Below are 15,026 nucleotides of genomic sequence, written 5' to 3' on the forward strand. Positions count from 1 at the left end.
TTGATTACATGACATGCCTCTTCAAGCCAGTCATTCCTATAAGCTGCAATTGAAGTGATTTTAAAATGCTTTCCAGTTATTTTGTACATTAGGTCAGGATTTCTCAGTCTCAAATTCTGTAAGAACAATCATGACAGAAAGGATGGAGAGAGACTTCCAGTAATTGAAGAGTACTGGTTTCTTTTGCAAATCAGTTATAAAATTAGAGCAATACTATCTTGTACCTGCTGAAGCTTACATTGAATTCACTGGAGAAAAATAAGGAATTGGTCACCAGTTATTTTTCTCAAATGTACCTAAACCACATCATAGCAAAAACCAGTCAGTGACTGCATTCATTGATACATTTTGATTCTCCCAATACCTGTCTTATCTTTTGATTCTAGTCATCAAAATTAATTCAAATTGAATTCATACTCTTTCTCAGGTAAAAATGGGACTTTTTCAGAAAATTACAACTATTGTCACATGCAGTGAACTTTGTTCTGCCAGCCTCACAGCTGCTGTACAAGCCAGTGGATACCTGAGGGCTGTATTTTGGCTGGAAGCCAGCTGGGCAGGGATTGTCTGATGGACCAGCTGAGTCACATTAACTGGTCCATACCAAACCTGAACAGAGGCTGTAGCCAGGTGAGGGTTGGGCTCTTCTCCCAGGCAACCAGCAACAGGACATGAGGACATAGTCTTAAACTGCCAGGGGAGGGTTAGCTTGGGCATCAGGAGGCATTTCTTCACAGAAGGGGTGATTAGATAATGGAGTGGACAGCCAAGGTGTTGCAAAATGTGGAATATGTAAAAGTTGCTCAAGAAAGGATGTTCTTTGATGTTTGATTTTTGTATATGTTCAAGCTTAATCAAGAAGCAGGAGATTTAATATGTGAAACAGATAGCAGCTAGCAAGCAAGCTCTAAGTGATGTCCAGCTGTCAGAAAAACAACTTTAGAAAAACAATTGGTAGAATTGCCTTGTGAAGGTTTAGCGCTTGACACGCTGTGATGATCTGAGATGTAGCGGGAGGTTAACAAACCTTGGGGAGAAGGATCTACTGATAGTGGACACAAAGAATGCAGAATTTACGGGCCACAAGGACATCTGGCAGAACTCCCAACATTAAGAAGAAACTAATAAAGCTAACTCAGCAATTGTGCTGAAGTCTTCCAGCTGGGTAAGAGGTAATTCTGGCAGGGGGAGATTGGGACCACTGACTCACTGCCTACCAACCCAGCAAACCCACTGCGCCAGAAGAGAGGTCGAATTAGCACGGCAGGCAAGAGAATCGTAAACCAATAGAAGAACACTGATCAATAAGAGAGCTATGTAACTTGTAGCCAATGACCACTAATTCTTTTGTTTGCTAAAATCTATAAGTAGTAAAAAGTTTTGGTAGTTGGTGTGCTTGATTCATAGAATACCACTAAGCACTCAAGCTTGCCCAATCCTGAAACAAAATAATATCTCTCTCTCGAGTATTATTACTGGCTTTTCACACAGCACGTCATGAATCCGATTTTTGTGGACGACATGGTGCTCGAGTCACCGTCCTTGGAGGCGTTTAAGGAAAGGCTGGACGTGCCGCTCAGCGCCATGGCGTGGCTAACACGGTGGTGCTCAGTCACAGGTTGGACTCGATGGTCCCAGAGGTCTTTTCCTGCCGCTCAGCACCATGGCGTGGCTAACACGGCAGTGCTCAGTCACAGGTTGGACTCGATGGTCCCAGAGGTCTTTTCCAACCTGACTGAGGGCAGTGACTGTGACTCCAAGGGCCATTTGGGCTGAGAGCAGTGATTGTGACTCCAAGGGCCATTTTGGGCTGAGGACAGCGTGACTCCAAGGGCCATTTGGGCTGAGGGCAGTGACTGTGACTCCAAAGGCGGCCTAACCCCCCGGCGCTCCCCACGCAAACCCGGCTCCGCTCCCGCTCCCCTCACGCGCCCGCCCCGCCCCGCCCCGCCCCGCGGCAGCGGAGCCGGGCGGGCCGCGCCATGCGGCTGTGCGGGGCGCTGCTCAAGAACCCCATCCCCAAGCAGATCGAGTACTACTCGCGCTTCTCCCCCTCGCCCCTCTCCATCAAGCAGTTCCTCGACTTCGGTGAGTGCCGGGGCCGCGGGGTGAGGGCGTGTGGGGTCGCCGCGGCTCTCCCCGGGAGCGGCGGCCGGCGCGCAGGGCCCGCTCCTCGGCCGCGGCTCCTCGGCCCGCATCGGGAGCGCGGCCGGGGCCCGGCCCCGCAGGCCCCGCGCTGACACCCCCGGGGCCCGGGCGCGGTGCCGGCAGCCGGTGGCCGGCAAACAGCCGCTGCTCGCCTCGCCGAGGGGCCGGGAGAGGCGAGCTTGCCCCTCCGTCTTGCGTTCTCCCCCGACACGGGTGCCATTGGGATGGGGATCAAAATCGGGGTTCCTGAGCTGACGTTTTTTGGCTTAGCGAGTGAAGGAGAGAGTAAGTTAATGGTCTTGAGCGTGAAAATTGGAATCTGTCGTGCTGAGATCGGCTTACTTAAAGCTCGGGCATGAACTCTTAATCGCACTTGCATAGGAGACCTGTTTGTGTAAAATTCAGGAGCACTTCAGGAGATGTTGCTGATGATCAATAGCATTTTTCTTTTCAGAAGCCCTGGAATGAAATCCAGGAGTGGTTTGTGTTGTTGTTAAAAAACATGCTTCCATCTAGATAACGATAAGCCCATATCTGTATCGGAGGTTATTTGACTCTTGCTCTCCGACACGAAAGTCGTTGAGATTTTATTATCATATAAATATTGCTGGCAGAGTCACTGTAAAGGCCGTGTGTAGCATCGCGAAGCCTAACAGAGCGTTTCTTCAGTCCACTCTTACAGTAAGGGTACAAAAGGACAAAAATAAGCTAGTGTTCAGCCAGAAAGTGATTAAAAGTGAATACAATTGCACAATTATGGTAATGGTATTAGTGAAAGAATGCTGTAAGTACAGAAAGCCAGTAATGGGCTTGATATATTGTCTCAGTGAAACAGGATTTTGTACCATTAAAAAAAAAAACAGCCAAAACCCCTTGTCTCCACTTGAAGGAGAATCTGACTAGAAGCTGTGCTTTCTTTCGTCTCCACTCACCTGATTTTTTACCTCTTCCCCACCCCTTCCTGTGCTGCTGGGCTGCTTCTCTAGCATTGATGCTTCTTAGGCTGTGTTTTTCTGTACTGACAAGAACAGTGGCCTAAAGCTTAGAATATCTTTATTTTATCCCTGGCACTAAACAAATTGTGTCACCTTAGCCTATTTGAAAGTTGGGTTTGTGAATTGTTGCTGGGGAAGTATTGGTGATTGTGAGCCTTTTCAGTTGTGACTAAAGAGGTGTAAAGATTTCAGGATTTGCTTTAATGCCTTGGATGTTCAGACTAAACTTTGCTTTTTGGTTAGGATTTCTACAGTTCTGTGTTGCCCTGCATTAGTTTGCCTTTGGACATCTCTTCCGTGGCAGCCTTTTCATAATGCTGCATTTGTTTTGACATTGTGGTGCCTGTATTACTTTATGGTCTCGTGATTCTTCAGAAGAAGTAGTTTTATTTTACAATTTTAAGCCTGGCTTCTGTTACTGGAAATGAACAGAATGAGAACAGGACGTTACAGCCAGCCTTATTTTTTAAACATGCTCCAGTTGTCACTGGATGTGTCATTGGAATCTTCTCTGTGTGTGGCTATGTATTTAAGGGTCTTCATGTCTTAAGACTGATGGGAAACTATCTAGTCACTGACATTTAAAACCTCTGAAGGAAAAAAAAGTCTATGGTTTAGTCTTGAAAGGTCATCAGGAGTTTCTAAAATTAGTGGGTTTATGTTGTATCAACCTTGCTAAACCTATCACCTTGATCTTAATAAGTTTTATGGGCCACTTAACATCTCCACTTACTTACTCTTTAATGCCTGTATTTATTTGAGAAAACTCAAGTAGGAAAATTACAGCAGTTTAAGCAAATAAATGGAACCCAATGTAGTTACTTAAGTGATCCTAAATGTTTACAGCTTTGGGTAATTTCAAGTTCAGCTGGAGTCTTCATAGGCCTAGAGGAAAAATTGACATCAAAATATAAGTGATAGTGCAAAAGTTTTCCCACTTGAGGTGTGGAAGGCCTGGACAATATGCACCATGTCAGGGAACTGTGTTATTTTTATCTGAGTTAGCCAAAAAAGAATTTGCTGGTGCTGCAGGACACAAGTATTCAAGAGAGAAAATATGCCAAATATAAGGAGCCCAGTACTCAAGGTGCAGTTCAGTTATGTTTGTTCATTTGTAAGAATGTTTGATGGGAAGAAGACACTGTTTTGTGGTTGGCTTATAGAGGCTGTTTAGTGTTTCACTTCAGAAGAAATGGTCTTTTTAAGTGAGCTTCGTGAATGTAGTGCTAGTTTTAAAAAAACGTGGCTGAATTTTCAATAAATGTTGAAGAGGAGTAAGCCCAAAGGAAATGTGTGAATAACCCTCTCCCGGCTGTCTGATTTTGTTTTCTGATGCACATTTCTCATATGGAATTTGCACTTACTGTGAGTTGTATTTGTGTGAAGAAAGTTTTTTGACTTAATTTCTGACAATAGTGAAACTACAATGTGTTCTTTGTCTTTTTTTATGTTGGTTGCATTGGTTTAGACTAAGTTGACTTACAAATTTGTAAAATTCTGGTGAGCTGGGGAAGAGAAACTTTGTATTTCTTGTGAGCTGAAGAGTCTCTTCAAAGATAATTGGTGGCAATATATATTGAGGTACAGCTTGGGCTTCGTGGGTTGTATGGAGCACATTTATGTGCATAGTGAGGCTGTAGAGTCTCTGTTTCTTTCCAGTGATACAAATGAATGACATTTATTTTAAAACTCTCTCTGCTTAATTCGGCTGTTTAAACCACTGTAAGAGACAGTTTGTTTAAAGTAGCTTGCTAGTGCTAAAAGCCTGTGAAGCAAACCAGAAGGCAATAGTTAAAGCAGTGACACTTGCGTGGTTTTTGTAGCCGAGTCCTGTTTGTGCCCGTGTTCTGTTGAGCTTGCAGCTGTCTTTGTAGCTGCTGTGAGTGTGTCAGAGGTTACTGTGCCGTGGGCTTGGGACCTCTGTGTCAGAAAGTCTGAGCGTGCTCTGTGCAGCATTTTTCTTTCTTTCTGTGTGTACACTTTCTGTTTGCACACTCCTGAATTCTGCTCAGGCAGTTTGTTTTATGACAAAGTGCATTTCCCAAGGTTCTTGTACAGTTTCATTCCTCTGCAAAAGAATGACCTTCTGTAAGTGTGTTTCAATATAAACAAATTTTGACCTTGTTTAATGCTAGCATGTCACTCCAGGTTTATCCAGGCCTCCATAATTCTGCTCTGGAAAAAAATACAAAATCTACCAATTGGATTCAGTTATGTACTTCCAAACTTTGGTAGTTCCTCTGGAAGTTGCTTGTTGGTAGATTTCCAAATGCAGGCGTACCTTAATGACCCAGACTAAATTAAGTCCTAAAATATCTTTTCTGAAATGAAGTTGTGAGTAGAGATGTCATCTAACATTCAGGTCCATGGATCTTTGTATATTTTGAGGGCTAGACTGTTTGAGGGGGGAAAAAAAGAAAGGCCATTCTGGAGATTCATATTGATGAAGCATCTCAATTTAGCCTTGCTTCAGCATGTAAGGTAGGCCTTAGTGACAGGTTAATCCAAAATACCCAATGCTTAATCAGCAACCACACACATGGGTAACCAATTGGTCAATCTCTTGCCTGGGGAAGTAATAACCTGTCTGTTTGAGGAAAGCAGAGTTGCTTTTCCAGGAGTGTCTCAGCATCTAAAAAAGCCACCCAGAGACGTGAGCTGCTGGTGCCTGCCCTGCAGCCTGTCCTTGGCGTGAGTCAGCCCGGGAGAGCTGCACGAGTGCTGAACCCTGCCCCAGCTGGCAGGAACCACACGGCTGCTCCTTCACATCAGGGTACCTCAGCTGTCAGTAAAGTTACTGACAAATGTTTTGTCAAATGAAGGGTTGTACTGCAAAGGTTACGTATAATTAAGCACAAACGAAGAGATGAGTGAAGTATAAATGGTGTAATCCTTTGATCATGCATGAAAGAGTCATTTGGAGCTGTGCTAGTGCTGTGTTGTGAATGTGTGCCAAGATACTGTACTCGGGTAATCCTGTCATTGCTGCTGCTCAGCTGACCAAGTGTCTGAGACCTGAGTCTGAGGTGTGTTTTGTCAGAAATATGAACCATCTGCTTTTGGGGCTTGTTTACTACTGAAGCTGTCTTGGCCAGTTGTACCTAGCTGTATTCTGTCCTCTTTTGTTTCGTGTTTCAAATGAAATGCATTGGATGAATTGTGTACCTAAGGGGTTAAACTTGCTGTTTTGTTAGCTCTTTGAACATGTCATATATTAGTGTTCACATACCACTAATGAGTTTGGATAAAAAAAAGCTTGTGCTGAAGACAGAAGATAGTGAATGACAGTGAATTCTTGTTGTGGAATGTGACTTAGGAGATCCTGATTTTGTAGGTTATAATCAAAATATTTGTGGTGACTGCTGCAGTTAGTGGCATTGAAAAATATCACAAAGGTTGTAATTTTACTGTACTGAGAACAGCTGAGCATGCAGCAGATAATCACAATGAGTGCATGGAGCTGTTTTGCCCTGGGGCATATCTGGAGGAAAACATGATCAATGGATCCTTCTTATTTTTCAAATACAATTTTTGGTACGGAATTGTTTCGTTTATGTCATACCTATTAAACTTGTATGTCTTGGGGAAACACATAGGCCTCTTCCAAAATGACATAAAGAGCAAACCAGGTTTCAGCATTGCTATTGGCTGCTGCCATTTGTACAAGCAATATTAGATTGGGGTTTTGCAAGAGTGTTTATGCCTCATGTTGCCTTCTTTGTAGAGGCATGGATCTGAGCTGAAAGCCTGCCACTGGAAGGGTAACTGGCAGATACAACTTGAACAACAACATGTGGGGGCAGGAAAGATCAAAACCTGCCTCATGTCTCCAAGTATGATTATTAATCTTATAGAAGATGGCAGTTGGAGAATTTTTCTACACAAAAAGATATTGGAAGATTTCTATTTTTTTAATAGAACGTTAGTGGAGAGACTGTGCATCTATAGCACTTGCAAAGTTTAGGGCTAAAATATATTAAACCTGCTATTTATTGATTGCAGTTGTGCTTTTTCTGCTGCCCTCTGTGCATTGTTCTTAAAAACCTTAGACTTGATTTAAATGCATCTTCAAAGCAAAAATGTCCTCTTGGCATGAATGTTAACCATTGGTAGGCTGGCCACTGCGTGGCATCAGGAAGATGAATGCTAGTCAGACATTACTGTCTCTTATTTTCAGCTTCCATCCAGCAGTTTCATCAGAGCTTTTGTTGGTGGGTAGGGATCCTTTGATGCCTGGAATATTTGCACTATGTGGTATATGTACATTCTGGTGGAGTTATCTTTCTTGATTTCATAAAGATAAATACATTAAATGTTGTATTTGCAGTCTTACAAAAATACCATGGAATTAATCTGTTACTGGCTTTTCCAGAATTTTCAGTATTGTTCTTCAAATATGTCTTTTAGAACTTTAAATAGAATCCCTTTTGGAGTTTTGTGGAACACTGGAATCAAATTGTTTTACTGCTGTTTAGTTTTTACCTTGAAAGGCTACCAGTGACAGCTGGATGTGCAAGCTGGATTGTCTGCCTGCTTTTGTTCTTGAATTCTTCTGCAGTTACCACTTTTCCATGTCCACTCCTTCATTCCCTAGATCTGGGAGTGGATAAAGTTTACATTTCAGAACATTAAAAAGGGTTTCCTTTGAATGGGCTGTAGCACAGCAAGTAAGCTGGAAGCCTTTTTGATGCAACTGTTATTTATAACCTGTTCCTATTTACAACTGGCAGTCGCTGGCAGGCAGTGATGTTCCAATACTATATATAATATTGAAGGGTTTTATAGGGCCTAGTATTGATTGGATGGAAGGTCTGGAAGAGTCGTTGTGGTTAGGTAACTTTGTTCAGCAGTCTCTATTGAACTGTGGTACAATAGAGATACTGAGCGTGGGAGCGCTGTGTAATACTAGATTGTGAGCATTTCATTTACAGAATTATGTCTATCAGTTGCTTTTACAGGCTGTTTATTCAATAAAGGAATACTTAATTTCTGTGAGACTTAATTGAGACTTCATATATTCTGAATTCAGTATTTTAGTATAGTTATAGTACAAATTCCATAAATTGCTGTAGATGATCAAACTGGATCACCAAGATGATTTTTTTTCTTCCTCATAAGCATTGAAAATTCTGCCTTCAGTACCTGGTTTGGCTGGCCACTTTTGCCTGTAAGCACAGGCCAGTAGTCTACAAGTGAACATCCTTCAGCTGTTGGAATTGCTTGAGTTTGTTTCCCAAAACAGCAGAAAATTTCTCAGTCTGTGTTGTGTTTGTCTATGGATTGATCAGAGGAGCTGTGCAGTTCTCTGCCTTGGGATGCTGGGAAGGGAATGATCTTTCCCTGCACATGGATGTGTCTGCATGCTTGAGCTTTTTTGTATTCCCTGAAGATGGTGCAGTGTGTAAGGACACAGCTGAATGCCTTGAGTGAAAGAGAGAGGACAAGAGCTCCCCATCTGCATGAAGCAATAAACAACACCAGTGGGTTTGTTTATTTCTTTTTAGCAAGTAGCAGAAGCAGTGGAGAATGCTGCTTGACAGAAATTGAGGGCTTGGGAAGCTTCTTTCTAGCGGGACAACAAGACAGGATTTGTAGGTCTTGGAAGATCTAAGAATGTTTGGGACATGTTTTTCTTCTAGCAACTGGTAGAAATTGTTGAAATGCCTTCTTTAGAGTAGATGTAAACTAATAAGGAGGCAATTGAAAATCTGAAATTAAATTTTGATTAAAATGAACATGAATTTGGTAGCATTCCTTCTCTGGAATGGAAGAACTGACAGCCATTGTTAAAAATAGCATAACTTCTGCGAGCCAAGAAAACAGGCTGGTAGGGTCTCTCCTAAGACATAAGGAGGAGTATAAGATGATCTGTCAGTTTGAGAAAGAGCAATTCTGATGCAGACAAAAGATAGGAAAGCAGCAGAGCAGTGTTACGATTGCTAGAAATACTGTTGATTAAAAAAACCTATGAAAGCTGGAAGCAAGGACATCCTGTCTTGGGTTGCAGTACAAATAACAGCCAAAGTGAAAAGTCATGGGATAGAAAAGCAGATAAAAAGATGTTGAGATAATTTATAGCAATTGGGGAGAAGGCTGAAGTGAAACATTTACTTGATGGAGGTAAGTACATAGTGATAAAGACTATTGAATTAATCTTTGCTTTGGTCTTCAGAAAAAGATGAACTGTGTCCAGAAACATAAAGGAAATCACAACTCTCCCCTGACCCAAATTTTAGATAAGCTGAAATATGTCTACATCCTGTTAGTGGGTTCCAGTGAAGTAAATCAGTTCTATGTGTTGTGAGTAGTTGAGCACTTCCTTCTGCAAATGTGTGTGGCCTGGTGCAACACAGCTCGTGTTTATGGGCTCCATGGAAATAATGAATGGTGATGGCCCCAGGGCTTTGGAAGTGGGAAAATCAACTGCTTGTCTGTCAGAGAAAAGGAAGAGGAGGACATTAGAGTTAAATCAGCTTGTCTGAAGTAGGTGAAAAAGAGATGGAGCTAATAATGAAGTAATGCATAGATAAGCACCAAGAGATAGTGAGGTAGTAAAGAGACAATAGATTGCGATGACCTGGTCTGATTTCCATGTTAATTTGCTGTGTGCTAAGGCAGTAGCAATAGGTGCTGTACCTGGCTTTTTATGAAGTTTGGCACAGCCCCGTGTGGCATTCTTCATTAAAAACAAACAGAACTCAATGTACAAAATAATGGAATAACTGCAAGGTGAGGTTGTTACACCAGATGTTCAGTGTTATGGTGGGTTGACCCCATCCGGCAGCTGAGCACCCACCCAGGTGCTTGCTTCCCTCCTTCCACCCCCGCTGGCATGGGGAGAGAAAAGGGAGGGCAAAAATGAGAAAACTTATGGGTTGAGAACAAGACAGTTTAAGAAGTAAAGCAAAGAGGAAGAGAATCAAGTGATGCACAGGCAGTCGCTCACCACCCCTCAGAAGGAGAGCTGTGCCCAGCCAGTCACTGTGAGATGGACATACTGGGGGACAAAGCCAACCAGCTGGTTACTGCTGGGCCTGGCATCACGTCATATAGAACATCCCTCTGTCCATCTCAGGTCAGCTCCCTGGCTCTGTCCCCCATCCAGCCTGTTACCCACCCCCAAGCCCACTTGCTGGGGTAGGGAGTGAGTGCAGGAGAGCGAGAAACCCTTCGGAAGCTGTGCAGGTGCTGTTCAGCCATGGCACAAACAGCCCCTGCTGAGCACTGAGAGCAAAACTGGCTCCAGCAGCCAGCTCACACATGTTGGTGGAGAACATCTCATAAATATTCTACGTTGCACTAGCAGTCATAGATCTTCACAGGACTGTGTTGTGAAGAGTGAATGGTATGTCTGTCTCCAGTCCCCCTTAAATCAGCATAATCCATCATAAAATTAGGCATAGGGTTAGGAATTGTTTTATCTAATTCCACAGTTACTGTATTTGAACAGCTTTTCTTTTTGCCAGTTATGCTTAATATAATGGGCTTTTTTAAAAAACACCTTTCATCAAAACTGCTGAAATATTTTACAGGCTGCTATTTATCCTTTTAAAAATATTTGGGGTTTTGTGTTTATCTGGAGTCAGTTAAATGTAATTTTTATTTTTGGAAATATTAGGTTGAAAGGATGAATTAGAGCAATGAACTGTAACTCTTAAGGTTAGTTCTCTTTTTTCTGACGCTTTGTGTGTTATAAGAGGCTATTTTATTGACTCTTGTTTCCTTTAAACCTTTCTATGTAAATGTGACATTCTCTCACGTTTCTTTGTTCTGTTTTAATTATTTTGTTAGCTTGTAGTCAATGCAAAAAAAGTGACACAGTATTACAAATATTTTCACTGACTTCATTCACTAAAATAGTAGGCTTGTGCAAATTATAAATAGCATTTTTCAGTATTAGGTTTAAGACTGTGAATAGAGAGAGAGGCAAATTTTTTTGCTAAAAATAATTTACATTTCAACTGCTACTTGTTTGGTTTAGTCCTTGTTTGTGCTTTTCTGAATGATTTTTATAGATTGCAAAAACGCCTTCAAACTGATTACATAGAAGAACACTCTAACCTTTTTATAATGTGTTTTGTTAATGATCAGAAGTGTTTTGAAACAAGATGTTTAACAGTCTAATACATTTCACCTCAGTGAGACTGAAGGGGAACTGGAGCATGTGGTATTGGCAGTATTTTTATGTAATTGGTTTTAACTGTGTGAGTCTTTTCTCATAAACATTAATTTTATATATGCTGGGGATTTGGAATAGCTTTTTCTTTGGCAGGTTGTCAGGAACTAGAGGATAAAGCAGGGATTTGTATTTTTCTGGAATGGTTAGAGAGAATTATGGAAGTTTTTCATAAAGGTTAGGAAGGAAGTTGTCGAAGTTGTGAGAGCTTAGGGAGAGTGTTAAACATTTGGAAAATCTAATTATAATCTTCAATGTGAAATACATTTTTACCTCTTATGGGAGGAAAAGGTGATTATACGACCCAAGAAGCACAACTCAGTCTTTTCTGGTCAATTTTTTGTAACAGAAGCTGATCAGAGCATCAAAAGGGGAATAATGTTTCTTCGGCTTGGTGCTTTAAACCTCAATCTACATCTCAAAAAAAAAAAAAGTTTAAAATTTGTTTTAAAATTTTGCATCTCACTAGAGCAAAACAGAAGGTCTGTTTCATCCGGGGTGTCCTGTTTGAAAGCGCGGATCCCCTCGGCCGGGGAGGCCGGGGCTGCTGCGCTGCTCCGAGCGCCTGTCCCTGCCTGGCTCTCGGCGTGCTGCTGCAAGGGCAGCTCACACAGCCCGCAGCACCTCCGTGTTTTGCTGCTCTTGGTCTGCTTTAGAAGCCCCCGTGCCTTCCCAGGGGAGGAGTCTGAGTTGACAGGTCGTCCTAAGATCAAGAACCCGATCAGGGCCATGGTTTCTCCTGAGAACGTTTTGGCTCTTTGCCTGTTATTTTCTGTGGGGAGTGCCTGTGAGAATGGCGAGACAGAGCTTTGCTCCTGAAATGATTCACCTGACTTTCAGCCTACTCCCAAATTGCTCGAATGGAATACAGCCTTGTATAAAAATAGTACAGGCTGTACTATTTTTAGACGTATTTAGACAATATGTCTAAAAATAGTACAGCCTGTGGGTAACTGGTTGAGTGCCTCTGCATTAAACTTTATAGATGCTTTTGATTATTGTGTTGTCTCTTGGCAAATGCATTAAAATACTCAAAAAGTTGTTTTGTTAGAACCAAGTGGTAAGCAGCTAAACCTTAGTTTTGCATCAGGGAAGCCTATTTTAAAAACTCACACTTTTAATTTGGGTTGTTCTGTTTAACAGTACACAGTGCTGGTTTACAGCTTTATTAGTTTTGCATCAGGGAAACCTATTTTAAAAACTCACACTTTTATTTTTAATTTGGGTTGTTCTGTTTAACAGTACACAGTGCTGGTTTACAGCTTTGACAAGTAATTATCTGATGATCCATTCCTCTTGAGAGGGACAGGTGTGCCTTCACTTGGGTCTTTTCTGTGACAGAAAGGCTGTGGCAATAGGAGATAAAATTAATGATTGCAGAGTATTGTGCATCTGTTAATTCCTCCCGTTGATCTGTTTCAGATCAGCAGTAAGTTAAGCTGCTTTCCAGCACAGTCAGTTTCATACAGAACACCATTTACTTGAAACAGGCTTACTGGAGTTGGCAAGTTATATATTGTTGTTATTATTATTTATTATTAAATTAGTGTGTAGCTAATATGATAGTAAATGTAATTATTCGCTCTGTGTTGAGCTGTCCTGCTGTGCTAAGAACAGCTAGCTGGCATTTTTTCTTTACCCGTGTTTATATGAAAACATGAACTGTCTTTTTCTCAATGCCAGTGGTATTCCTTAACATGGGCATAGGAATTAATACACATGAGACATAAACCAGCTCACTCTTAGGGGTTGTGGAAATAAGTGGAGATAAGTATTTTTTTCTGTATACAAATTCAAGAGTAGTTGCATTTATTTTCTAACTTCTTAAGTTCAAAAGTCTAGACCTAGATTATGAATGGGATTTGGTCATTCAGACAACAGGATATAAGCTAATGTATTCCCTGAGTGAATGCTGTACTGAAGTTTTCCTTTGGAGCAGAAAGTGAACATTGCAGTTACCATGCCAATTAAAGAGTTCTTGAATGTGGTATTTGAATTGCATAAATTGGAATTGGTTTTAAGCTCAGCTGTTTCAGTAGTTCAGCCCTTGTTTTATCCATACCCTGTGTCACATGACTTGGAAAATTTAACTGGAAATAACATGTGAGCCCCCTAGCTTGGATTGCACTTAGCAGTGAAATGGCACAGAGTGCAAATCAGTGGCCATACAGTGGTAATAAGCTGACTTCTCATCTGTGAACATAAACTATGTAGATTGAGAAGACTCAAGCACCCCTCTTGGTGTGCCTTTTCCTCTAGGCTGAAAAGGCCCAACTAGTCATGGGAGTTGGGCTGAAAAGGAGAAAGATTTATTTGGGAAAGAGTACTTGCAGACTTCAGTTCCTCTGGCTTTAGGCTGGTTTTCTGGCAGTAGTTGTTTGACAGAACTTAATTGACTTCATAAAAGTGATATGTTTATTATCGTTCAGTTAGATATAAAAAAATATTTTTTGTTTTTAATTCTTCAAGTTTCATTTTTGAAGCTTTGGAATTTCTCTGATTTCTGTACTGACAGAGAACCAATCTCTTGATGTGCTAGGTGAAAGCATGCCCTTAAAACAGGACACTTGAATGAAACAATTGCAAGGCTTGGTGGAAGTAGCCTTAGAGAGCAGTAATGGAACTTGGGCTAAAGCTTAATCCTGAGGTATCTAAAAAGAGTCTGAATACCTGAAGTAGCATTGTTTGGATCCTTAAATTTCAGATCCTTTGTCTGCAGGCTACCTGAGTGGGAACAGCTGTGCAGGCTGTGGTTGCTGTTCTGTAGCACAGTGTGGCAGGTCCAGTTTCAAAATACAGATCTTTTAGATGCAGTCTGTGGTAGGGAGTGAAGGTTAACAGGGGTCAGCATCTGTTATTATATTCTGTGTGTTCCTTTTCCACTTGATTCATCATCTTCATTGGGTTTTACAAAGCCCTGTCTTGTAGCAAGCAAATAAACCCTGTATACTTTTTGTACTTTAGTGCTTGGTGAGATAAATATCTAGAGAGTATGCTGAAAATATAATAATTTCCATTTGGGCATAGGAATGATTTTAAACTCAGACTTGTTTTGCTGGGCTTTGCTTTGTAGCTACATTTATTGGGACTGTGCAAGCATAGCTTGTTTGTCTTTTAATAAATAGCCCATGTTCCTGAAATGGTTTGTAATCATTGAAATTCAACTATTCTTCTTAATTTCTGTTTTCCTAGCTTCAGCAGCAAGTTATTAGTTTTAGCTTTTGCTCAGTCTCCTCTGATGCACTGATCTTTTTGCATATTCTTTTGAAGATTTATTCATTCTTCTGCTTCACTTGGTTTTGTTTGCCTGTACAGGAGCTATGAAATATTCTGGAAGCTCAAGAGAAGAGAGTAGATATGGCTGATCACTCCTGCTTTCCTGTCTTTCTTCCTTTACTTTGCCCTATCTAAAAGCAACTGTAGTAGTTTCTGATCTTGTTTTTATAGATTCTAGGTGGAGTCCCTTGTCTCTGGTATATAACAGGTGGGACTTTGCTTTAGAGTTTTAAAGTAGTACAGTGTCAGTCTCTGCCGTTCAGTACCTAGTTAATGGAGAGAACCAGACCTCTGCCTGCAGTGCTAAGACTGAAAAGAGCACTGTGTTTCTTCTTTCCCTGCCTCCTCTGACAGATGAGTTAATATTCAGAAACTATTGATGCTTTTATGATGTGACCTTGGCAGTCCAGTGACAGCCTGGGGATGTAGCA

General features: G+C 41.4%; 1 protein-coding gene across 1 annotated transcript in view; it reads left to right on the forward strand.

Annotated features, from left to right (window-relative positions):
- The first annotated feature begins 1,953 nt into the window (after positions 1 to 1,953).
- Positions 1,954 to 15,026, forward strand: part of PDK3 (pyruvate dehydrogenase kinase 3) — a 50,236-nt gene continuing 37,163 nt past the window's right edge. The window contains exon 1 of the mRNA XM_041399718.1: positions 1,954 to 2,088. Coding sequence (XP_041255652.1) covers positions 1,983 to 2,088 — 106 coding nt within the window. The 5' untranslated portion in view covers positions 1,954 to 1,982. The remainder of the gene's footprint in view (positions 2,089 to 15,026) is intronic.

Source organism: Onychostruthus taczanowskii, unplaced genomic scaffold, assembly GCF_017590055.1.
Source record: "Onychostruthus taczanowskii isolate IOZ18803 unplaced genomic scaffold, ASM1759005v1 scaffold17, whole genome shotgun sequence".
Taxonomy (NCBI): Eukaryota; Metazoa; Chordata; class Aves; order Passeriformes; family Passeridae; genus Onychostruthus; species Onychostruthus taczanowskii.